This window comes from Rhipicephalus microplus, chromosome 6 (assembly GCF_043290135.1).
Source record: "Rhipicephalus microplus isolate Deutch F79 chromosome 6, USDA_Rmic, whole genome shotgun sequence".
Taxonomy (NCBI): domain Eukaryota; kingdom Metazoa; phylum Arthropoda; class Arachnida; order Ixodida; family Ixodidae; genus Rhipicephalus; species Rhipicephalus microplus.
This window is the reverse complement of record NC_134705.1, coordinates 119,578,284-119,604,520: the sequence shown is the minus strand read 5'-3', so window position 1 is coordinate 119,604,520 and position 26,237 is coordinate 119,578,284. Positions and strand designations below refer to the sequence as shown.

At 44.0% G+C, this 26,237-nt stretch overlaps 1 protein-coding gene across 1 annotated transcript; it reads left to right on the top strand.

Moving 5' to 3' along the window:
- Positions 1 to 2,448: 2,448 nt before the first annotated feature.
- Positions 2,449 to 24,810, top strand: LOC142764907 (uncharacterized). Its single transcript, XM_075865447.1, has 10 exons — positions 2,449 to 2,976; positions 5,176 to 5,258; positions 7,597 to 7,861; positions 12,123 to 12,336; positions 13,361 to 13,538; positions 15,274 to 15,398; positions 20,047 to 20,164; positions 21,111 to 21,284; positions 22,340 to 22,447; positions 24,642 to 24,810. Exons 1-10 carry the CDS (start codon positions 2,943 to 2,945, stop codon positions 24,780 to 24,782), a joined length of 1,440 nt encoding a protein of 479 aa, XP_075721562.1. The 5' UTR covers positions 2,449 to 2,942; the 3' UTR covers positions 24,783 to 24,810.
- The last annotated feature ends 1,427 nt before the right edge of the window (positions 24,811 to 26,237 follow it).

The following is a 26,237-nucleotide window of genomic DNA, read 5'->3' as shown; positions in this document are numbered from 1 at the left end:
ACCTGAGCTTCAATACAACAAAAAAAGTGGGTTATACCTTCTGCGCTGCCACACCCGTTGGCGCTCTGTAGTCGATTGGGCTACTGTCACAACTGGCAACAATAATGATTGCCTCAGAGATAGGTCGCGTTATAGGTGTTTTTTTGATTCATTGGTACAGGATGAAATAGGGAATAGGAAAAAGGGAGCACACACGGACAACGCTGTGTGGTTTTTTGCCTTCCGTCTCCAATTTGCCGCTGCGCAGATAATTCGAAGTGAAACAAGATCTGGCTCTCTGAATCGTTATCAGTGGTCGGGCTCTGCCTTGCAGGAAATTAACTAGACCACCTATGATAGGAACAGCCTCATTTACTTCTTCGCGGAGTCTTCATCGATTGAAGTTCAGAAGTTCGTGGCCACATGGTCAGGCGCAATATCAAGGCGTGGCCGGATAAGCGTGCCAGTGAATCGCGACCATCGAAACGCTCTAATGGGCAAAGCCAGCTGTCACACCAAAAGAACGCTTGGCACCCAAATCACTAAAAAAGCTAACGCAATCGAGTGCGTGATCAAGGCGCTGCGAAGGTGTTACGAAGAGCGGCAGTGGTTGCAGCTTGGCCACATGACACCCTGACAGTCCAAAATACTCAGCGAACAGGCAGTGCCTTTGCACACTCCGACAATGCTTGCAGTTCAATAGAACTTTATGAGGGAGCGTCATTTATTTCTCAAATATGGGTTAATTTAGGCCTGCATGAACCATAAATGGACGGCGACGCAGTGAGCAGTGAAAAAGAACATGGTAGGTGTAACATTAAGGGACAAGAAGAGAGCAGTGCGTATAATGTAACAAACGGGTGTTAATGACATGATAGTCGGAATTAACAAAAAAATGTTCATGAGCAGCGCTGGTAGCGTGAAGGCAAGATAACCGCTGGTCATTGAGCATTATAGACTGGATTCCAAGAGAATGCAAGCGTTTGAGCGGGAGACACAGTTTGGTGGACAGATGAGACTAGAAAGTTTGCGGGTATAAAGTTGTAGCAGCAAACACAGGACCGAGTGGATTGGTGGAACGCAAGAGAAGCATTTGTTCTGCAGTGGGCGTAGCCTGGCTGATGATGATGATGTTGATGATGATGATGAATGAGAACGCATTCATGAACCAGACTGGCTGTAATTCTTCCATGTTCAGCCGATTAGTGGTGCTATTTCTTTAGTCGTGCCGGCAGTCCGCGTTCGTACTTTAGCCTTGTAGTTTTATGAGACTATAGGTTATTCCCGTAGCTTTTGTTTGTGCTTGGAGTCTCTGAAACCTGTGTTGTCAATTCCAGTCTGCATCAATGGAAGTAAACGAGCTTATGAGGCCACAGAAGTAATTGTGTCTTTCTTCAGAACCTGCCTATACAGTTTGTAGAAAATAAAGAATCGAACAACACTACCTGTGAAATACGCGCTGTGGTGAAGAAGCCACTTTTTAAGACTATTAAGTGAAGAGGTCCTGCCACACATTCTAGGCATGGTCAAAAAGCGCCACCAATCGGCAGTTGAGGCTCCCGAGAACACGCGAGCCAAATGATATTGCGCAGTATGTGGCCTGGAGTTGCGATAAGTTCTCAAATACAGCTAAAAAATTCTTTCTCTTTTCTCGAGAAAAGACGCTACAGGCTTGAGAATAGCTGCATCACAAGCCCTTTTCCCGCAATTGGTTGGCTTGTGCATGACGCGCACAGGAGTTACTGGGGCCGCGGCGAGAGGTCATGGCCTGTCAGCGCGTACCCGCGTGATCACACTGAAAAGCCGTGAGTTTGAAGACACAAAACAGACAGAAAAAGTGCTCAATGTCAAGAGGCGCACGAGATACACTCTTCCCCAGTTCCATCTTTTCCTGATAATCTCCCAGTGCTGTCTTCAGGACGAGAGAGGAGGGAATGTAACTGCAGCGTGTGACAAATATTTGTAACTCCGCTCGTACTGGACGAAATCTAAAAACATTTGGGGCACTCAATCTGGGAGGTGATAAGCTTCTTTATTGTACAAACTCTATGGCTGCTCAAAAAACTGCTGCAGGGCCCCTTTTCTAAGCGTTTATTGACGTTGGTTTTGAAAACATGTCGGATTCTACGTTTTTGCTTTCTTTGATGCGTGCTAATAGCCGATGTAATATTCCAAAATGTGGATTGACTCCAAAGTTTATAAATTCATCATCTATGCACTGCACAAATTTGTGGTTTATTGCTAATACGCTACGACTTTTACGAACTGTAGGCTATCTCGAAAAGAGAGATCCCATCGTTACGATACCCATATTGGTGTTCCGCTGTGTCTATAGATTGTCATTCACGGCAACTTCTACTCTTTTACAGCCCAAAGGTAAGTGCAGCATCCTTCTCTTATTTTTGGTTTTTCGCCATTAAGCAGGTTTTTTTTATTTGAAGAACCGGGGAGGGGGATAAAGTTGTTTTCCAATGCTACAACGTGGTAGTGGGGTGATGGTACAGAAGATGATCAATAAATTTTATAAGATAAGTGTCAACCTGTGAAATTATCATGATGATGGGCTGGTACAGTACGCACGGATTGAAAAGCGACATCATTTTTGTTTGTATGAGAATTGTTATGAGTAATCACTCGAAATCACCACTTCGGGTCGGTGTAAGTCTTTCTAGTGAAGGTAACGTTGGTTGCGCTGATAGCGCACGAAGTGTGCTTGTACAGTTTCAGCACGAGAGGCATGTAATATTCTGTGGACATGGTTTTAGGTGAATTTCCCTTACACTAATGTAAAAAAATGTTCCTCAATTGAAAAATATTGAGTTTGGGAGCATGTACTTATATTATAGACTACATTTCCCCCACTATCATCGAGTACGTCGGATTATGCCATTCTTTTTCGCAGAGACCATCGGCGATATTGGTTTGCCGTTTGCTGTGTTTTGCTTCTCATCCTGCTCCTCGGGATGGTGCTTCTGTCCTCTTCCGACAGCTCGACTGGTGAGCAAGCCATTGTCTTCTTTACAAAGTGGTGCCGATTGTTATTTTCAGGCTCAACACGATGCTCCCGAGACTAGTTTTGTTTGACTAATTCGCGAGGAGAAACTTTCTGGCTACATTTGCAGTAGGTCGGGTTTGCAACCTGGCATTTAAAAATTTGCAGCTGTTTGTTGTGGGGGGCACCCCTAAGAGACCTTACAAATGTAGCGCTTGATTGTGTACCACTACGTTTCTAATTGGAAAGAAATTATATCGAAAGAACAGGCGCATTCCCGCCATCGCTGTAGTGTTCCGTATAAAAACCGGATTGATAACATGGCCTCACACGTCGTAGTTTCTATGCATGAGTAAAAACACACGACAAGATGTCTGCGAATACTGCTCAAGCAGATATGAAACGCGCTGGGAGCTTCTGTGAAGTAATTTGTCCTTGGAAAAAAAACTGCAAAGGGTGTACGGAGAACACGCGCTATTGGCAGACAATGCGCACCATGACCGAGCAGTTATAGTCGGTTGCGTATCTTAAGATACGCGTGGTATACTAACCTTCATAAAGTCATGTTGGGAGATACGGTGGCAGTAGGGTATGACTATAGTGCATTTTATAGTTCGGCTGTGTGACGGCGACTGCAGAAGCACCGAACAATGCAGCAGTCGTACCTTGCTTGCATCCTATATCCCACTACCTGCTGAAGGTAGGCAGCAGAGTCGACATGCTGGTCGCGTTTTCTGCACCTGAGTGTCTTCAGGATCTAAGTGGCTGAGTAAATAGGAAAAAACAAATAATGGGCTAACGTCTGTAGGGCAGCGTGAAGGAAGCCCCACCATCTGTGGGGCTTCCTTCACGCTGCCCTACAGACGTTTTACACAATGCACGCGCAATGTGATCGGTTCTATAACTTGTCTTGAGGTCGAACGCATATTGGACAGACTGGCAGGTGCTTAAAGGAAAGTCTCAAGAACGCTATCAGAACGCCCAACAGATCCTTTAGGGTTACATTGCTGTGCTTGTAGCTGCGTTATACGCCTCGAAGGTATGATAGTTTGGAGCCTCTCATCAGACAAGATCACTATTATCGGTTGCAACTTTAGAACAGCACTTCCTCCTCAAAGGCCGATGCACCCAAGCCTGCTCCATTGAGCATGTTCTACAGACTTGCGTCATGGGACGGACGGTTGTTGTTACCACCTGCAGAGAATGTTGCAGAGAGCAAGAGTGGGGCTATTCCCTTAGTCGCTGAGGTGGTCGGCTTCCGCGCTTTTGTCGTCTTGACTTGCCCGACTTTTTAAGTGGTATAGATTAGGCAAGAAAGCGGTAAACATAGAAAAACAGGAAGAAGCCACTACCACTGACCGAGAAAGAAAACCAGTTTCTCGATCTGTACTTAGATAAGTAAGCGTTTGTAATGAATGGATGAAAATAGCAAGAAATTGTTGAACAGTTTTTTTATTTTCGTGTATATGCTGTATGCTTCATGAAGTGCGTCAAATAATCAGCTGCTAGCGCTAGTGTGTGTTCCCATTCCGTTCCCGTCTTGCGCCCTTATAAATGCGAGTGCATCTTTAAGTTGGGCTATGCCAGGCGTTCACGGTGTCCGTGCGCCGGAAGGTGTTATCTCTCCGCTCTCATTGCTTTCCCATAGCAACAACTGCGGACGTGTGCACTTATCTTCACCCCTAGAAACCGAAGAATGTGATGCGAGAGAGTGTAGGAGGGCGTAGGTGCAGTGCTTCGCCACTCCTTCTCTCACCGTTCGCTCTCTCACTTGCCTGCGCCCCACTGTCTTGTGCGGTCGCGCCTTACTCTATACCGTTCGCTGGCTGGGTGCCTCTCAAGAACATCCGGAAACGCGTGAACACGCCACTCAGAAACACCAACAACGAGCCGAGAATGCTGGCGCCCAACTTTCCCGCCCACTAGTTCCTCTCTCTCGACGGATGGCTGGCTGGGTCTCTCTCAAGACGATGGCAGAAGTCGGTGAAGATAATGACGCTAATGCTGCACTCTCTTGGCGCAAGAAATGCGTTCGTATTTCCTCACGATTTCTTTCGAACAGGTAGGGTCATTTTTTTTTTCGTTTCAACGTTTTATACTTCGCGTGGGTGAGTCCTTTTTCTCTAGATTTTCGTTTCATTGAAGACACTAGGAATTGGTATGGCGACTGTCTAACTCCCTTTGCTCTTTATTTTTTGCTTAAGAAACGACCGACGATAACGGCGGAGAGAACGATGACAAGTCTCACTACGCGGTAGATCCATCTGGCGGCGGAAAAACCCCTCCTGTGAGTAACAGTCACCCTTGCGTCGGTCGCAAGCTTAACTCGTAAAAAACTAGTGGTGGTAACAATGAAGAAAGCGTATAGCCGAGTAGCCTCGTTGTTTATATTTTTATTCTTTTTTGATTTATCTCCGTTTTTTATTTTTTGCTTGTTTATTGTATTTATTTCTGTAGTATCTATTTTTTTGTCAGGTGGTTTACCTGTCTGTTTTTGTTGGCTTTCTGTCTTTCGTGCCCTCTCTGTTTCTACATATTTCTCTCTCCTTTCTTCATGTCGTGTTTTGTTTATCTATCTTCCTCTCTTTTATTTACTTCTATTTCTTCTGCTTGTTTTTATGTTGAGCTTTACTCTGTCCTCTTCTTTTTTCCCTCTTCGTTCCCCTCACATCTAAAGGGTACAGCCACATCAATCCATCCATCCATCGGTTTAGAGCGCGAGAACAGAGCGACAACAAAGAGACAAGAAGGACACGAGTACTCGTGTCCCTCTTGTCTCTTTGTTGTCGTTCTGTTCTCGTGCTATAACTATCATCATGTCATAACAACTAGCCCAATATGCCACGCTTCAACTCAGCAACGTTGGCGTGGGAGCGCGAGCTCCCCACTAGCGCATGTCGCCTCGACAAGCAGACGCTTTTAACCCTGTAATATCCTTGATCAATTTTGCCTTCAGGAAAATTGCGAGAAAACGCTGAACGTTTTCATTCTTCTTGTGCAGTGCATTTTAGAAAATATATGAGTGAAATTTAGTTTGAGGCATAAATATAATTAGCATAAATTGAAATAGTTGCTACTGTATTATATGTAAGTGACTGTACCTTTTTCATAACACGTGAAATTTGCAATAGCTGCTTATTGTGACACCTATGGTAGCTTTTAGTAGCTTTATTGAGGTATTTTATTCAATGTATGAAACATGATACAATTGACCTTATAAGGCCTAATAGGTAATGCTCCTTGTTAGCAAGCTTGTTTAAACTCTTTGCTACTTTTCCCAACGCTGATGATTCTCTAGAAAATTGGTTTTACGATTGCGGTGTCGTCGACATCAATGGCACGTCTTGTCAGTTTGAAATTATTCCTGTCTAATCACCGTTAGGCTCATCGCATCGAAATTAACGCAGTAACTGAATGGCAGTTGCATTGTTTTCTGCCAATGATAATGACATTAAAAAATGCAACTATCACTCAGCTTATCGTTGTAGTCGTGCGCAATTCTGCCGTTTTTTTTTTTACGGGCAGGAGCAAACAGAAAATCTAGAAACGACAGGCAGGCTGCCCCTGGCAGGAGAGAAAAGAAAGAGCCACAGTTGGGGCGTGACAACCAAGCCTCGCTTTCTAGTGCATCTACAATGATATAAGCTTGCACAAATAATGAGCACTGCGCTCAAAGTGCGCACGCCTGCACCCCTCCAAAAAACAAAAAAAAAACACGGGGCACTACCAGCGCGTCAGAATCGGGTGCTGTATAAACATACTGAACAATAGGGCAAGTGCTGATGAAAACATAATATCACCCAAACACAAGAACGCCCTCACACTTCAACTCACTCACACGCCCCCACACTGACTGTGGAAGACGCTGTATGGCCAGACACCCGTGTCCCATTAATAATGAAGACCTAGGGCTACCTTTCTGGGGCAAGGTAGCACTTGACTATATCGGCTCTAGTGAGTACATTCTTGCTAGATGGAGGATGCTTACACGCAGAACACGACACTATACAGTTTCATCATCCCGCTAGGATGACGAGTGAAAGCCTGCACAGGATTTCTGATTGTTCTGCGAGGTCGAGCGCGTTCATCGCTCATGTTTCGGCAAACGCTATCGAGGACACTGATCACAAGAAAAAAATCGCCGAAAGGGCACAAGGTAATGAGAAGCACATGAGATCATAAACTGCCAAATAATACAAAGGGAGGCACCATGATAAACGCGATGACGCAGCGCGACATCTTGAAGCAAGGGGAAAATTTCATATACAGATCCCCTTAGACGGCATCCACAGGAATGTGTGCATGAATATTGTTTACCGTGCGCACACGCCATGGATATGTGCTTACAAGGTTTGGTGCCAGTTGGCACCATGCATTTCCTGCTTTGTTTCAGCTATAGCTTCCTCGAGCGTCCATGGTGTGCTATAGATGGGCTCTGCACACACGGCGCAAGCGCGTACGAGTAAATGCGTCAGTATGCACCACAATATACGCCCATCCGCGAGCAGTGTTTGAGGCACTGTAGATGAATTTTTGAGTCATCTCTGTCTCTCTGACCGAGCGCGAGATGTGGGGACTTCGGCACTCGAAACTATATAAATGACTCGAAGCTTCACGGCGTGCAGAGCCGTGGTGGTTCTACAAAGGTTGATCCATCGACGACGACTTCTGGAGGAGGCCACAAGCCTGGCGGGAAGACGACTTCTGGGGGAGGTCACAAGCCTGGCGAGAAGACGACCTCTGGGCATGCTCCAACCCATGGTGGAAAGACCATAAGACCCGGACCTATCGTGAGAAATCCAGGCACACTGGAGCCCGGTCACCATACCAGTGTTGCCCCCAGAGGACCGACCCATAAACCTACGACTACTACTCCACCTCCAGTCATCGGTTTGTATCTGTCCGGACATTGTACAGCAAGCAAGGTTTTCTGACGCTGTGGGGACGAGTATACAAAGTAGCATAAACGCGTCCTCGAAAAAACAATGATACATTCTTTAGGCTGTCTAAAACATATTTAAATAATCTATAGTCTGTCTAAATCAACTTTTGTAAGGACAGATGCAAAAAAAAGTGGGGACCCGAGAACTTTTTCATAACAAGATGTAAAAGGGCGCTTTTTATGTACCTATGTTTTTGCGTCTTTATGTCTTATACCGCCGAAGAAATATCAAAGCATCCTCCTGTAGCATTTTGAGGCAAATGAACTACGTAATCGCTGGTAGATGATGGGCTCTGGTGTTATGCGCATTGTAGTTTCTGTAAACACTTGTTCCCGAGCTTCCTGTCCCTCTCTTGCCTCCCATTCCCCATTCAGGTGTAGTGTAAAAACTTGAAGATATTCTCGTGAGTCTTCCCGTATCTCTCGCATTTCATATTTCTCTATTTTGCTTGCACTGTATATAACTGATGCCATGAACAACATATAATTTTATCCTTAAGAACAAGCCTATTTTCTAATGTTCATGGGCCCTCCACCACCCCGCGTTGAAAGACGAGGGGGTGGTTTTCTCCTTTCTTTCGCTATTGTTCACACAAACAATGCATCCTCCTCACCCCTTACTTCTTAAAAGCAAGTGAACAATGTCAGCAATATGCGCTATAGCCTATCAAGTTTTAAAGCTTCAACCTCTTTTCTCCTCTTTATCCCTTCCCCAGTGCAGGGTAGCAAACCGGATGTGCGTCTGGTTAACCTCCCTGCCTTTCCTTGTATCTTTATCTCTCTCTCTCTCTCTCGGCTAGATGCTGTTAGCACCGCTTGCGCAGTTTTAAACAAACCAAATGAAGTGTTAATCGATCCATCTATCGCGCACGATATTCGTGCGAGAAAAGAAAGAACAGATGAACGACTGCTTAGCGAAATAGTGTAGGAGACAAATGACACTTTATATTTCACGTATATGAACCAATCGAGAGAATGTACGCTATAAACGTCACGGGAACTGCTGTCTGCGTCACAGAAGTGCACAAGAAGGATAATAAATATCAGGAGAGAATAATGCACTTGCTTATTTTTTGTATTTTGGCAGCCGGGTTAGTGGTCCTTTAACGGAACCCTCAACACTGCTTCAACTAGCTATAGAATAGATTTGCTACAGGCACTCGTGAATTCACCTTGCCTCGTGAATTCACTGCTGTAAAATGTTTTAGAATGCGCCCCCAACAAGCGGAGTTAGAGTTATCGCATGCTGCAATTGCATTCTCTCTTCTCTCGCCCCAATGAAAGCGCTGGAAGCTAAGCAGGGAGGGATGGCATGGAGAAAGCAGGCATGTCGCGCGCGCCTCACGACTATGAGCACTTTTTTCTTTTTTTTTCTTTCAATACGCGGCTTCTCAGTGGGATGGCAGGCGTGTGTGTGAACAAGTCGCGGCCTCCCGCGGCGATCTCTGTAACGACTGAGCGCGCCATGTTTAATTCAGCCAATTGCTCAACCAATGGCTGTGACGCGTGAATAATGAGCATCTTCCGTCATTTGTCAAGAGAAGAGAAAGCAATTCTTTGAATTTGAGAATTCAAAAGGAGTTCCAGATTGCGTGCTCCGCTATATTACGCTGGCGTGTATTCTGGTAGACTTGATGCCTTCAGGTATTAGAGAAAGATTATTGGTGAGCTGCCAGTTTGTGATATGATTACTTGCCACGTGACGCCCACTGGCTGACAAAGTGTGTTCTACCCTCAGCGTCGTGGCTACTAGTGGCACTGGAATTTTTTAGAGTTGAATGTACCTATATGCCCCATGATGTGGACGGGGTACGCCTGCCGCTGTAGCTCAGGTGGTAGAGTGTTACAAATTACTTGCCAGCGCAAGGAATTTTTCCTTCTGCTTTTCTTTCTGCCGGTTTAGATTACATTTACTAGATGTAACATTCCGCATACTATATTTAAACTTTTGTCTATTAGTTCTTGCTAATATTGAGTCTGACAGACACGATTCCTAAAATTTCCCCTTCTGTCCTTTAACACGAAAAGGTTTACTTCAAACACGGGTCTGTGTGTTCACGGAGGTTGATGTTGCTGAGATATCTCTGACACGTTGGCAAGCCGCTTTCGCTAGGAATACGTCAAATGTTGGGACCAGCAGACTTTTGCTCTCACGAGATGTTTTATCATGAGACATTTTTGTGGTCCACAGTCCTTCATTGTTGCGCTTAATGGTAATATGGCCCCCACTTTCAATCATAGTACTATTTTGTTTCGGTGCGCATTTGCACATTTCAGCTAATAGAACTTTCAGAATTGTTCTTGCCCCGCCGCGGTGGTCTAGTGGCTAAGGTACTCGGCAGCTGACCCGCAGGTCGCGGGTTCGAATCCCAGCTGCGGCGGCTGCGTTTCCGATGGAGGCGGAAACGTTGTAGGCCCGCGCGCTCAGATTTCGGTGAACGTTAAAGAACCCCAGGTAGTCGAAATTTCCGGAGCCCTCCACTACGGCGTCTCTCATAATCATATGGTGGTTTTAGGACGTTAAACCCCAAATATCAAATTGTTCTTGTAGAAGTAGGGACACGAATTTTGGTGCATTGTTTTAAATGAGAAGCCCAGTGTCGCATACTCTAAAAAGAGTACCGTTACACTTAACAATACACACACACATACATACATACATACATACATACATACATACATACATACATACATACATATAAAAACTTTAATAGAACAATGTATTGAATATATTCTGACTACTGTTAACCTAAACTATTGATTTCGATTTTGGTAAGGATGCGGTGGCTTTGAACTGACATGTTAACAGAAGTCTGACGTCATTAAAATACTGCAACTCACCACACACTAGCAATAGTTGTCATGTTGCTGTCAGTCACAGGTGCTTCACCTAAGCAACGATGAGTTAATTGCCATCCGGAGACCCTGACAGCAATTTAGGCGATTCGGGCGTCATGCAGGGCGCAGACTTCGAAGCCTAGTTAACTGTCCTTACTTGTGATAATGTACGTTGAGATAGGGCATGGTTGCAGATGTTTGCAGGAGAAACCTTTGGAGTAAATGTTTGATACGTGTTGTCCCTCTCAGTTGTGTGGGGGAGAGTGTTGATAGCGCACACAATGGAAATGAAACTGCCCTTTTTGAGATAGCTCCAAACCATGTTAGTACTTGTTTAATGTGATGTCTGATGGTCCACGCATCTTGTAAACCGGAGGGTATTTTCGTTGAAGTGAGCTAAAGTTGCACGTAGTTGAAGCCTTTGAGCTTCCAAAGACGGGCACGGACATACATGTTCCCCAAAGCCGTCAGTGCTCTAGATGGTATCGCCAGAACGTTCTCATGCATGTCAAAGCATGTCAGTACTCTTCTATTGCGATGTCCCATGGTCCGCGCATCTTGTCAACTGTGAGGGCATTTTCGGTGAAGTAAGCTAAAGTTGCATGCTGTTCAAGTCTTTGATCTTCCAAAGAGGGGCACTAACATCCATGTTCCCGAAAGCCGTCAGTTCACTAGACGGTATCGGCCGTAAAACGCTTGCTTGCTTGCTTCTATATATGCATGGGCGAATGCTACACGAAGACACAGATGTAGGTTGGCTAATCGGCCAGGTGTAGGGAGGCCAGTTGTCACAATATTTGAGGTGGTATAGTTATGTGGAATGTACGAATAGAACAGAGGTCAGCGGTATAGACTTTTTTACCAGTGATTTCTGCGCTGAAATCAGTTCTTTTGTCCCTGCACGTATTTCTTTCAAAAATGCGCAAGAAATTTGCTCCAGATATTGTTGACAAGATTTACTGGGCATGGAGCTCCTAAAAAAAAACTGTAGGAACGTAGTTAACAGGGCTCATTCATATGAATGTATTGTCATCACAGCGTGAAAAACAAACAAAACCGCAAACCTGATGAAACACAGCAACTCGAGCAACCGCTCACTTTCAATTGAAGCGTTAGTTTTACAAAGAGGCACTTATGAGGAAATACCCGAAATCACGTAGAGCACGTGCAAGAAATTTTTTTACACTATGCCTACAATGAATCCCCTAAATTTCTACACGTAACTAAGCCTCGCCCTCGCATGTTTGCCAGAAATGCACTCGCCGTTCAACGGAAATGGAAGACCAAAATGTGTAATGTGAACGAAATTGCATAAAAATACATATTGGTGCCTGCAGAAGTGAGTGACTCCTGTTTTGCCATCTTGTGCAGCGACAAAGATGCCCCTCGTGTGCACAGTGAGCAGCGTGGGCAGCGCACAAATCCTGCTGCCTCAGTTGCATGTGTGCTCTTACGTCTTCTTCACGCACGTCATGTCGAGGAACAAACGCCTGTACGCCTCGGATGGCAGTGGGGCATTTCAGGACTTCGCTCGCGCCATAGAAGCGTCTGGTGGCTACACTGGTGGAATCTCCTTTGACATGCGGTAAGTGAGCATAAGACGTTCGGAAAATACCTTTTGAACCCCCCGAAAGTACCATCGACAGCATGAAGACAAAGTATTCATGATTAAAAAGAAGCAGGACAGCGGATAAAGCTATATGGACGTACACTCAGACATATAATAACGCTGTTTGTCTGCGCTCGCTTGTTTCTGTTTGATAGTCCATCGTTTTTTGCACTGTTATATTTTTTGATCATAGAAAACCAACTGGCCTGATTTAATGCACTCGACATGTAATTCAAAACATAATTTTTCTTTAAAGTGTTTCGGTTCTGACGTGATCGCGCATGGTGATCTATATGACAAGAACACCTGTAGATTATATCGTCAAATGTAGTTCGTCACGTACCATGGCGTCATGCGATGATGTTATTGCTTGACGTGGTTCTTTGGTCAAAAGTAGGCTCATCACGGAGGCAGTGCGAGAAGCTGCCCGGCGAGGTGCAGGTAGCTTGCTTGGCCATCGATCCAAGAGGCAATGCAAAACGCCGATGAGCACCGAAAGCCTTCGGAGGAGAAAGGGGCAGGATAAAATGGTTTTCCCCCTCTAGTATTTTCAGGCGTATGTATGAGGAACATTGAGTCTTTCTTAACATGGCTCTCGTACGACTGTTATATGTCACAATGACACAATATAGGCTACTTTTTTTTATTCGTTATCAAAATCAAAAGTTGGTGCGACGCAAAATGTTCGATAAAGACTAGCGGTGCCTTGAACATTTCATTCGATGCCGGAATCAACCGCAGTAGCTTTACAGAGAAAAACATACAGGCACACACCAACTTTTCATGCATGAGAAATGGCTTAGGCCTTCTTTTTCGCAATAGGCGGCCATAAGTACGAAAGTTGTTAAATAGGCGCGGCGTTTTGAGGAGTGCAGTTATGCTTCAGGAGCACAATGAGCTGCACTCTGTATGGTGATAAGCCACAGTAAGTCGATTTAGAGTTTGCAAGTTTTCATATGCATATAAAGTGGAAATACAAGCGGAACCTCTTTGTGCCCAGGTACGGCATCAACGAAAAAACTGGGGCAGCCTTACTGCCTACTGCCTTGGAGGAGACCCGCACTGAACTGCTCGAACTGTACAACAAGAGCAACATCAAACACTACGGCATCCTCAATTGCATCACAATGCCAGGTCTTATGAGCTATCTCGTGGCGGTTATGCCCAGCACGTTTTCGGTGAGAAGTATAGTCATGCCTGTCGACACGCACAAGGACAATCGTTTCTTACTTGTTTCCGCTGTTTTTGCCAGCTTTTCTGATATTTATTTTCCTGTGTGTGCAGTGTACCAAATCACTAGTGGTAATTAACAATACTTGTGCCTAATTGGCTATGGTAAAATCTATCTTATTGTAGCAAGTGGCTATATATTATTCTTATTTCATCAAAAGCATATTCTTGAGTTTTCAAAGAAGAAACACCTTAAAGTGTCGTCATTATTATTTTCATAATAATTCTTCGCCTATCCTAGGTCTACTGCAGGCTGAACGCCTCTGCCAACGATCTCTAATTTACTATATGTAGAGCAAACTACATACATTTACACCAGCGAATTTATCAATTCACCTCTTTGAACAGGGTAATGAATGATAAAAACACACTCACTGCCAGAACGAGCCTTTATACGCTGTTTTGTCCGAGTCCATTGCGGTGGATTAGCGATTACGGCACTAGGCTGCAGACAGGATGGCCGTGAGGTCGATCCCAGTCGCAGTGGTCTTGTTTCGATGAAAGCAAAATGCTACAGGCCTGTAGGCGTGGGTTCAGGTGTACATTACGTAATCATAGGTAGCCAATACTTCTGGAGCCATTTAATACGGTGCCTTTATTATTCATATCCTTGTTTTGGTATTCACTACTTCAAGACCTATAAAACATGGCGTCTAAAAACTTGTACAGCGGAACAAGCCAAACGAATGATGCCTAGTTTTGAAATCTTTCACGAAGTTTCATTACAGTTCTAATTCACGAATCGTGGTACGCTGTTCTTTTAAACTGAACAGGGCGTATACTGAAAGGCCTCTGAATTCCTTCGGGTGTTTTTCAATTGTTGATTACTTGCTCAGCGCGAGTAAATAGGAGCTAAAATTTGTAGTATAGTGGAGCCACCGTAAAAAAACAACTTCTTGAAAGAATTTCCTTTTCAAATAAACGAGACGTGCAACTTGCACCAGCTCATATATGAAGCCATTTAAAGTTCTTCAAATGAAAACAGAGAAGCAGGGTAATTGAATAATTTACTTATCAGCAGCCTTTCTACCACAGTGGATTATGAAACTCAAATTCAACTCAGAATAAGGCACTTTGTCTCTTATGCAAGAAAACACCACGAACAATGAGGTGCTTGCATTATGGCAATGTAATGAAGAAGAAGTAGATCGGTGCAAGGACAGCAACATCGAGTGCGCAGCAGAGGCTAAAGTGCTACTGCACTGTGCACAGTACTGCAAACTATAGCTCAACAGATCTAGTGAAATGAATCATTTTATTACAGTAACGCTATAATTACAAGATTTACCACCCGTAAAAAATAATGTCGTTAGGATTTCAAGTATGTATACTTGTGTACTGCTGCGTCGTTTCATTTACCATAATCCACACTGCCATCAACTACAAAAATGAGCTATTTTTATTAGGAAACAATGTAGTCAAATCTATAAAGCTTCGGTTGCTACCTACGGCAACTTGATTTTTCTTCCTCCGCAATCCTTTCCCAATTACAGTTCAACAGTTAAAGCATCCATATACTTTGGCATAAACGTCTCTTGCCCTCTCTTTCTTGTGATTTGGTTAGGTGGCATTGACATTCACAGTTTATGATGTCGCATAACTTACTGCTTTCGTCGCAACGTCCAAGCCAGAGCTGGACATGGAAATGACTCGTGCGCCGTGCGTCTTTTTTCACATGTGCAGAAAATGAGATCGCTGCAGGGAGGCGACCCGAACAGTGTGATTGTCTTGGCCTTTGGCGCATTCCAAGTCAACGTCTCTTCTGACTGGACAATGTATTATCGGCGGTACTTCCAGGAACTTGGAAAGTGAGGACATCACGCACGTTTGTTTAGAGGTGTTCGATTTGCAGAATTACGTTCCGCAAAACGATGTGCTATAGTTTTTCAGTGTACAGTCAAAAGTCCTAATAACGAAATTATCGCCCTTCGCAAGTCGTTTTGTTAATGAAATTGGTCATTCCGTAGAATCAAGACGGAAACTTTTTTTGTCCTTCTAAATGCAGAACTTTAATCAACCGTCATTGTTTAAAGCTATCAAGCACCGGACCCGACAAGAACAAACCCATACAAATCACACCACATCCAACCCGCCTGTAGTGATTTATTTACGCTGATATACTTAAGACATCAGGAAGCAGGCGCAGGGAAGCCCTAGCTACCGACGCTAGCTTGCTTTATTCATGAGTTTTAATTCTTTTTGGCCGAGCGCTATCGACCAATGCTATTTCTTATTAGCTGAGTGCTTCCACACACGCCTACTGCAGCCGTTAAATTAGTACAAACTTCAATGACTTCCCCTTTCGTCTTGTTACAATTAACACGTATCATATATGCTTATTCAAACACTGCACACTTCTGTGTACCTGCTTCCATGAAAGTTGTGCAGATTTACCCAAGCAGTCACTTGTTTCTTTTTTTCAGTGACGAATTTTATTGAGGAACAGGAGTGTGTAGTACACGGAGGGGTGGCTGGCAGGTCACTGAGAGCATGATCACTCAATGTGCCACTACAACGCGGCATGCTTTGGGAAAGCAGATGGGGGGGGGGGGGGGTGATGAGTAAAATATACCATGGGATGAAAACTTTCAAAGCCCCGGCATTCTTTGCAGGACAGCAGAAAAGTACGCATATAATTGGCCAGTCAGATGTTAGCCATTATTTCAATGCACAGATATGTAGTACAATTGTCGAATGACGCACACAGCTTAAGCAACGGCGTACTCTTACTAGCCGTCATCCTCGCTACCGTACAAATGGCGCATATACGGCCAGCCTCAGCGGCGTCGAACTACACCTGGTTGCTACCATCGCCTCCGCACTCCTATAGGCTGAAACAAAAACTTAAGAAAAGTGAAATGAATGTGGCGTTTCAAGTCGTCCCTCTCGTTCCGTGCCTACTACGCTTTTTAGGCGAGAGCAGTTCACTTGGTTGATTTCCTCTACTCTCGGCGGCGTGAAAGTGCTCTAGCTCGTTCTGCCACTGTGTGACGGTGGTAGAGCGAGGGTGGTCTGAACGAGTACATATACTCCGGTTGGAGCCCCAAAATATGCTGACACACTCTGGCAAACGAGTTTATGAGTGATCCTGCCCTCTCAACGAAAATCGCCGTACAATTGTAACTTACCGACATCGAAAAGCGAACGCGGCGTCAGGGCCCATTCCGCAAGCAAGGATCGAAATCGGCCTGCTTCGGAAACAGGTCAGGTGGATGCAGGTCAGTCACGTAAAGCCCTGACGGTCTGCCGATATGCCAGGATGCGGAGAAATCAAGGGATGCTTTTGCGAGTAGACGGATCGAGAAAGTTGCAAACAGACCATCAGGGTAGTGAGGTCACCGTAGCCTCTAGCATTATGTGGTGCGTACGAACGCTATTGATCTGCAGTCCGGTGTTCCCTTCATGTACACGGCGTGCAGCATGGTCAAAGTAAAAGCATTACAGTGGCAAGGATGCCCAGACGTTTTTAATGCGACAACGTTACAGCGTTGACTCGGAGAAAAACCGGTCTCTCTTTAAATTAAGAAGAATTAACTTTCGAGGCTGTTTCAAGAAAGCACTTCGTTTAGGTGGGTTTGCTGACCACATTTTTTCACTAATGCTTACGTATGAGACCTTAAAATCCCACGGATATTTATCGGGGAATGACATTTTCTGGGTTTGATGGAAAACTGTAAATTAAGCTTGGTTATATCTAGTTCTAGATTTAAATCCGGTAAGACTTCTCTTTGGAGTTTAATTGAGCTTGGAAGTTCACCCAGGTTCAGAGTCGCAACCATGCTCTTTCTTTTTTTTGCCTTCCATGTGTTTATATGGTCGTCCTTTATGAAAGGGAACACACGAACGCGTGGCCGGCACTCTGCGGAGGCTGCCTACAGCACCATCAACCGACAAGTGAAGAAAGCACGTTCGCTTTTGGCGTCCTCTATTGCCAAGCAATGTAACGAGTCATGGCCAGTAGACAAGCGCTGCTAGATTACCTTCCCTTCCTCCGCGCGTGGTGAGTGATATCGGGCGATTACTGCTGCTTGCGCCGTAGCCGAGCACAGCGTTTGATATTTGATACGATGGCAGTGGACTACGCTAGGCGTGAGCAGAGAGCAAGTGCAATCTCTCAGCGCTTGTCTACCCGCCATCACTCGCTATAATTATGTTTAGGGGCGAAACAGAGAAGTTTATTGCAAACTGGTAACAACATTTCAGGTGAGTACAACCGTCTGGTGTAACAAAATCACTTGAAAAAACTACTTTTGGTGGCACCCGTTCGTCCCTCGTGGCCGTAGTAGTAGTGTGTAACAAGCATAAATTTTGACCTCCAAGGTGGTGCCGGTGAGAAATTTCTTCTGTGCGTTGTTTAACAATAAAAGATAGTGCTCAATGTACATGCCAATGGCTGCTAAGGGGGAATGAGAGACAGGAGAATCCGGCTTTTAGTTAACGCGCACGCTGCGAATTTTTTATTGTTCAACAACGCATAGAATACACGAAAGGTTTGCAACGTTATACTCGCTAGGCGTAACCTGCTAGGTTTCAGAAAGGTTTAACGAGCGTCGGGCCACAGTGCCATGAATACAGTGAACTAGTATATACCATTAACTTGAGGTGGTTAAAGGTGGAAAGTAGACACGAAGCGCAAGCCGTGAGAAAGTGTGCGTGTGCCTCCTCTCGTTGAGTCCTTGGAATGTCCGCTGGATGGCGGTGCTTCTATATGAGGAATATATGATGAAAAGATGCGAAATTGTTGTACTTGGAGTGTTGAATAGGTGGACGAATGGACACAGAGACAGATGGAGGATGGACGCACGGATGTCTACACGGACGAATGGACGCATGGACGAGCGCAGGCGCGGATGCATGGAAGAAAGCAGTGACGGACGCACAGATGAACGTGCGGGCGCATGAACAAACACACGCACGGACGGGTGGATGGACGCACGGGCGGCCACACAGACGCACGCATACATGGACGGAAGCAAGAACGAACAAACAGACGGATGCTTCGTCCCACTATCCATCATTCTCTCCGTGGATATGCTGTTATTTTTTTCCAACAGATGGCGCTGAAAAGGAACGTGTTTTCTTTTGCTGTCGGTATATTGTGCTGTAGGCAGCCACTGCAGAGCGCAGGCCACGCGTTCGCGTGTTCTCTTTCATAAAAAACGACAGTGTACAACTGTTTGTCTTACCAAAAAAAAAGAATTATATAGACAGCGAATTTTTTAAGCAGTGTTCTTCAGCAGCGATTTGAATTCAATCGAAGAATAATAAGAAATTCCGCATGATTCAATTTGAGCTTATTGATTTAAGTTCGCTTTTTTTATGTTAGCAATGAGCTGTTGATTCTCTTGAACTTACTGCTGTTCGCAGGACAGGTAGAGGCATCCTACGCCGAGGTTTTTCCGCATGTTACTTATGTCATCCGGAAATAGATGTAGTGAAAAGCTGTCTGTACGTAGGACCCCTTATTCTTTCATTAATTGATCATCATGTACGAAACTTCAAGTCAACGCTGTGCCATGCCTTCTTACAGCGCCTGATCTTCTCATTTATTTCAGAAAAAGTAGCAGCAAAAGGCGAAATCTTCCAGGGTAGAAAAGCTGTGATTGCTCTGTTACGTTTGACAATGAATTGAGTGCCGCCAAAAGCATAAATACTACTGTGCACGTAATTAGGAAACGTGCAAGAAGCAGCAATTTACAGGTGTAGCAGATTAAGTGTACTGTTAAGAAGGCAAATGTGGCGTACTGGTATTTCAACAACATATCTAAAACGTTTTGACTACCCCAGACAAAGAGCCTACAATGAATTTAGGAGCATTACGCATAGCTGTCAGTGTACCGGTAAACAATCAACTTATTACGGAAAAAAGTTTGATTTTGTTTTTTCTTAGGGTACACTAAAATACATCATGCAAAATTTTAGAATTACCTCGGGCAGAGAACCGTCATAAAACTGTGGTGCATTAAGCATAACTCCTCTTAACTAAAACAGCATTCCAGTAAACACTAAACTTATGAGACCACAAAGTTTGATTCCGGTTTTGTATTTTTTTCTTCTCATTTCTGCTACAAAGCTGGAAAGAACGGAATGTGCTTAAATGAGGAGCATGACGAATCGTTATTATTCATTGGTTATTCAGATCTTACTTTTCTGTATTGTAGTTAGAGGAAACTCAGTGTGCTAAGTGCATGTTTTCGATGTGTCGATAGTGGCGTTCTTTGTTCATCTCGTAATCTGTCAAACACGCTCTCTCTCTCTCTCTCACACACACACACACACACACACGCACACGCGCACGCGAACGCACACACACATACACACACACACACGCACGAACACAAACAAACAAACAAACAAACCAACAAACAAACTCAAGCGTTCCTTCCGAGAGCACTTTTAGGTTGACAAATATGCTGTTATTTCTTTCTGCTTTCCTACCATCTCAATGACAAACAGCTACGACGTGGATATCCTGATCGCGGTTACCAGTGAAGAGGGTCAGATAGGAGACAAGGTCTGCTACGCCGCACCGACGAGCGTCTGGAACACTACAAACTCCAACTTCTCCTCTATCGTGAGTACCCGCAAAATTTTCCTTGCTGCCGATGAATAACAACAAAAAACCCTACGTTTAGCATGTAATCTGTCCTACAGAGTCGTATTACGCCTGTTTATTCGGTGAATAATCGCCAAGAATAAATAGTACCTACGGCACACGCACTATCCAGCGCACTTTGAAGATCGCATTGTGCACTTTCAGGATGGGGTATTCATGATCTTTTTTGGTTTTTATTTTTTGAGCGAAGACGAGCAAACGCACACTGGTAGGCGAAACTAGACAAGTGGCAATGGTTTTCCCTCAAGCGCACAATGGTCTATGTGATGAAACACGCAATGCCTCAAACGGTAGATCGAAGAGGCCACGTTTTTCGGCCTCTGCCTATGATTGTCGCTATATTTGTGCTTGAACACTTTTGTAGCTCTGACTTTTTATAAGCTTTTATGTTGCTAGTTTTATTGAGGGGAAAGTAGGCTGGGCTCACCATGTTTCCATATTGCCACCATTGATGAATGAGCCAATGGCTCATACTCGTTTTGGGGCCGTGAAGAAGAAGAGAACATTTTGGTTGCTCTGGTTTAGGTGAACTCCTGACTGTAGGTCTTGTTTTGCTCGTGACATTACTGATGGAGGTGCTGGGTAGACCTGAATAAGAGCAACCAAAATGTTCTCTTCTTCTTCGTGGACCCAAAAAGAGTATGAGCCACAGGGGCTCGTTCATCAATGGTGGCAATATGTTCTTATACAAAGTTCAGTACAGCGGAAAAAAAAAATATTTGAGAACAACAATCCTGGCACTCGAATATCTTTTGGTATTCGTGGATAATACGGTTCCCAGGCGATCTCCAATTATTCTTCTTTTGTGCGAGTACCTTCCTTACACATATTCAAACGAGTTATGCCGCCAACGCGGGTTCCAGTTCCAAGGGTACTTTCAGCTTGGACATTATCGCCTTCGCAGGAGAGGCATTCCAAGCTGCTCCTCGACTCGCAGCATTACCCGAGAAGCAGTCTGTACGTGGGCCTTTCGTTCGAAATGGGAGTCAATTTGTACAAGCTGACGCATAATGATACTGCAATAAAGGATGCTCTATTTGCTCCGTGCGATCAGTACACGCAAGTCGGATATGAGCAGGTAAGTGTAAAGAGCCTGCTTGACACGGTCGAGCCGCTGATGGCATATGACAGCGCTGTAATAGTAAAGCGATCCCCACATATGTTATAGTTTGACCACTTCGCATGACGTATGCTCAGTCATATATCGCTATGAAATAGAACGCAGCAGTGTAAACTGGTCCGGTTTAGTGGAGTCCCTTTTCGAGGCTTTCACGTAGCGTGTGAGCAGGACCAGGCCTGCTTTAGGAGGAGGCACTTTCGTGAAATTAAAAGTGTTCAGCTGTGCCCGTGTAGTTTACGGAAACAGGGAGCAAGTGTACCAGTACCATGCCGTGTAAACCTTGCCATACGTAAAATGAATATCAGAATTTGCATGTTTCGATACTGTCTGTTATGTTCTCAGTACAGTGCAGCCACGCTGTATAAATGACAGCGTAGTAGTTGTCGTGCGGTGAAGATTGATAATGACGCTATCTATCGGCTACGCTGAAATAGCTCAGCGAAATTTCGTAATGCCAAGCAACTTCCACAAAAAGAACCGCCATCGTGAGCCCGCTTGCATCGAGATGCCACACCGAAAATTAACACCCACTTCTGAAAAAGAAAACTTCTGCCGACAGACAAAAACATTTTTCGACGCCGCACCGTGTTGAATTTCGCACAGAACTAGGTCGTTCTTTTTTTTTTCAATGCTAAATTCTTTACGATTTTTTTTCGAAGCTTAGTGCTGAAATCGAGTAGGCGACGTCCGTTCATTTCATATATTATTGTAGAGTTTGATTGACAAGAAGCAAGACTAATTATTGCCAACAACGTGGACATAAATGTCGAATAGAAGCGCATCATGGGCTCCTCCTTAGACAGCGTAGGCACTTTGTTTCTTGTTATCATCATGTTTTGACACGCTGAATTTTACGCAGCCCTATGCGTTTTTTTCGCTTGAACGATGTTGCATAGAACGCCAAAAAAGTTGCGTGTTTCCGGATTGGCGTTAAACGCATCGTCACTGCCTAAATTGGCGTTGGCTAATGCCACAGAGTCGGTGATTAGATATCCCTATACCTGTACACGCAGGTCTGTGATCCACACGTGAGACTGAAAACTCTTAACAACGTCATTGAATCGGGAGGCATCTCTAACTATGTCTTCTTCTACGACAGCTGGGATACCATAAAAAAGAAGGTGAGTTTGCGAACGTATGCAGACGTTTTTTGATCATGCGCTGATGGATCTTTTTTTATGCTGCTTAATTTAGATATTTCAAGATGAAGATTACTAAGTTAGTATTATGGTGACTTTGTTTTTTGAGATATTTTTCGAAAACTGAAATGTATACATGCAGCTAAGAAGATGAAAGAGCAAATTCGAAAAAAATTGGTTATCTGAATGTTCACTAATAATTCCAGCTGTTTAGAATGACACCGGAAAATTATTGTGTTGCAAAAAAGATTCTGCTTTTTAAACGCTATATTCGCATTTAGAAGAGTTTCAAGTATTCCACAAAAGATTGTGATAATTTTTTCGCAACGCAAACCACCTTTTTGCACAGTAGTGGCTTTAATGTAATAGTTACCGGTAACATGGCAGCTGCGGATGTGGCACATAAACTTTGAGAAATTACAGGAAGTGTCACAGTCATCTTAAACATGCTCTCGATAAATTAAATAAATGGGTATAAATATGCTTTCTGTCAATAATATCACATATATGAGGAAATTCGCTAACACTGGATCCCTGCAATTGCTGTATTTCACTCCACGCATGAAATTCTCTATTTAAAAAATGGACGCTGCTAAATCAGGATACTTAAGTCATCGCTTCAAGGATGAAATGACCAGACCATGTTATGCGTCCACTTGTGACAAAAGCGGTAATGGCGTTTGAAAACACTGCTCTCGAGATTTGGACAAAGGCTGCATTTGCTGAACAGAATATATACTTCCGAAAAGGCAATATGGCGACAGAAAAGCAGCCTAAGAACAAGCGCATTTTTTAGTAGTTTGTATACTTTCGTACTAAGGAAGTTTGAAATTAAACTGGTGTCAGTATTGTCTTATTTGTTAGACCAAGCCTGATAGCAGCGAGGGCTTAGATATAGACCATTTTATGAATGTGTGTGTAGGCCGCCAAAGTGGCTTGTTAACCTAAGTGTTTTGTATGTTGAACACCTCAACGAACATTGTTAGAATAGGCGCATACGCACAGAAACAGTTGGGTTCGTTCATATGATGTTTCATGGGCTTATTAATTCCCGTAGCGATGTGCAAAAACACGAAAACATGGGCTTAAGAGCCGAAAATGGTGGCGCCCATTTGCCTTGCGGAAAATAGTCTACACAGTTACATGCCCAGACGCTGCCTGGACTGCGAGCCTGAACAAGGCTCGCAGTCCAGGCAGTGTCTGGGCATGTAACTCATAAGAAAGAATCGTTCATTCATTCATTTTTCATTTCATTTCACTTTATCTCCAATTCCAACATGATAGATCAAAAAACTGTTTGGACCCATAGCCAAATGCTAAAATAGGGTCCAATGATGCGATACAAGATGGCACAGTATCGAAACGATAGCACAAAGCAACAATAGTGGGTACGTCCCAATGAATAAAGGGGAAGAGGACGCACGCTGTCGCCTTGCTTTCAGGGTTCCTGTTAATTACGCTCCTTTCGATCCCTACAGTATTTGCGATGAAGGCGAAAATGCTCGAGACCCGGGAACTATGGGGTCACTATATAAAACAGCTGGTGACCGAAATTTCCAGGTCCCAGCACTGTACGCAGCCTCCCAGAATAATTTTGGGGTGACATTGACAGCCAGCAATTCCATTACAATATATATGCTTTTGTGTTGACTCATTGTCAAGGTAGTTCATTTCACGACAGACGTTCCCTGCAGTAGAGTGTAGTGGTGGTAGAATAATATATGACGGTATTTTACTCCAGTAATACTTCCAGTGATCGCGATCACTCTATATAGTATATAAAGAGAGCTCTGTTTATATTTTTATGCATTCTACTTTCAGCAAGGATATGTTTACTGTTTATTTTATTTAAAGTACGCATTTTTGTATTATGATTGCATTATAGCGAGATGTGTTTACATTTTCGCGTTATCTACTCACCATTATTTCTGACACTGGAATCCGTGTAAAATAATATGTACTGTTGAACTTTCCGCTTATATTGTACACTGATGTGTTCGTTTTGCTTTGCTCCCGATGTGGCTCCACTTTTGTAGTCAGGCAATTACTCAGCCTTACACGGCAATTTTGTATCAAATATAAGTTTGAATAAACGAAGCGTTACTTACCTAAACCTTACTAACATAAAAATGGTTCATTACATGTTGACTGCTTCTGTTGCGACTTCTTGTGACAGGTTGATGCTGTGTTGAGCCTAAAATTGCCACCAAAGATCGCCTGGCTCTTGTACAACACTCACTTCTCTATGACTCCCGGAACGTGCATTTCGAGCTTCGACAGGGAGCGGAAGCTGCGGGACTACCTGGCCAGCAAATAATAAACATTAACCGCGGAAGTCCCCGTAATGGCACGCATCAATATATGGTTTACGATGAATGTGCTTTTGGTGCTGTGTAAGTGATGTGTGAGCGCGACGTTCATAGCCCCTAGATATTTCCCCTTTACCTAAGTAAGCACCAACAACGGCATTTTCTCTCAGCCCTCTCTCACACACAGCCAGCCTCTGCCACAATTATTTGTCTAACTATGTCTAAGTACATTAGCGACGCATACTTAAGTAAATGAGATGTGCCTTTCTCCTCCGGTGAGCATACGAATCGTTTCACCAGGCGCTGCCAAAGGCTTAAGACGACCATGATTGCCGAAAATGAGCGTTAGGCAATGAGATTCTTCTGAGGTTCCTCGATGGTTGTCGGTACTAAAGAAAGAACAGGGAAAAATGTAGGCACTTTAGTGGCGTCTTATTTCGTGGCAGCTGCTTTTCATGAAACCCCTTTTGGAGGGTGGCATCGATTAATCGCATCTTTTGTCTTCTCTCTGGCGCTCGTCAGAGTTTCAGTAAACTGGCAGGCGCACTTCCAGGCCACCGACCCGCGTCCATAGTCAGCGTCGAGAATCTAAAAGAATTGAATGCTAAAAATAGATAACTTCAGTGGTTTATGTATAGAACTCTTTTTTTCCTTTTTGTGTGTTTATTAAGTTTATTTAAGGTTCTTCTTTTAGAAATATAACAACTTTAAATTATTTCCTATATTACCTACTTAATCCGACCCTCCCTTTCAACAAGTGAAATAATTTAAAAAGCAAGGCACCGTCCCATTCTTGGCCTATCCCCCTGGGTGGGCTGCGCCAAGGTGTTGAGAAACCAATCAACCAACCAACACCCAAAGTTTGAGCTTCACTCAGCGGCATGGTAATGCGTTTTGGGTTTGCATCGTGTCTATCTTGTGTTGGTTCGAGCTTATCGAGCGATACATTTTACGAAGGTAGCGAAATAAAGAATCGATGTTAAGTAATGTATTCTGAGCACTAATATCGATTGCGTGGCTTCTCAGGAAGTAATGAAACAGTATACAACGTTTACCGTTGAGAAAAATAAAGAATGGCGAATCGTCAACAAAGAGCTTTCTCTTTCTGCACACATGCGGCCGCCATTGCTCGTCAGAATTGATCCTCGAGACACCTTCAGATCTCAAGCCTGTTCGGGAGCAGACAGACTCACAAAGTGAAGGAGAATCGTGAGTATCAGAGGTCACTGTGCTTCCACAGGTTTACTCCAATATTATTATGCTATGCGGAGAAGCGTTGGTATCAACTGGCACTTCAGATATGTAGAGTTTAGGGAATAAAACCGTTACAGATGTGGAACTGTTAGCCTGAATTTATGGTGGGGCACAACAAATCCTTGTCGTACGTCGGTGTTCAAGTATATTTTGAGCAGTGTGAGGTTTGTATTTATTATCACTCTGTGCTAAACTGGTGGAATCTTGAG

Excerpts from the sequence above, each read along its gene's own strand:
- LOC142764907 (XM_075865447.1), top strand. The coding sequence starts at position 2,943 with ATGGTGCTTCTGTCCTCTTCCGACAGCTCGACTG. Across the intron at positions 5,259-7,596 it reads GCGGCGGAAAAACCCCTCCT|AGCCGTGGTGGTTCTACAAA; the intron begins GTGAGTAACAGT and ends CACGGCGTGCAG. Across the intron at positions 13,539-15,273 it reads TTATGCCCAGCACGTTTTCG|AAAATGAGATCGCTGCAGGG; the intron begins GTGAGAAGTATA and ends TCACATGTGCAG.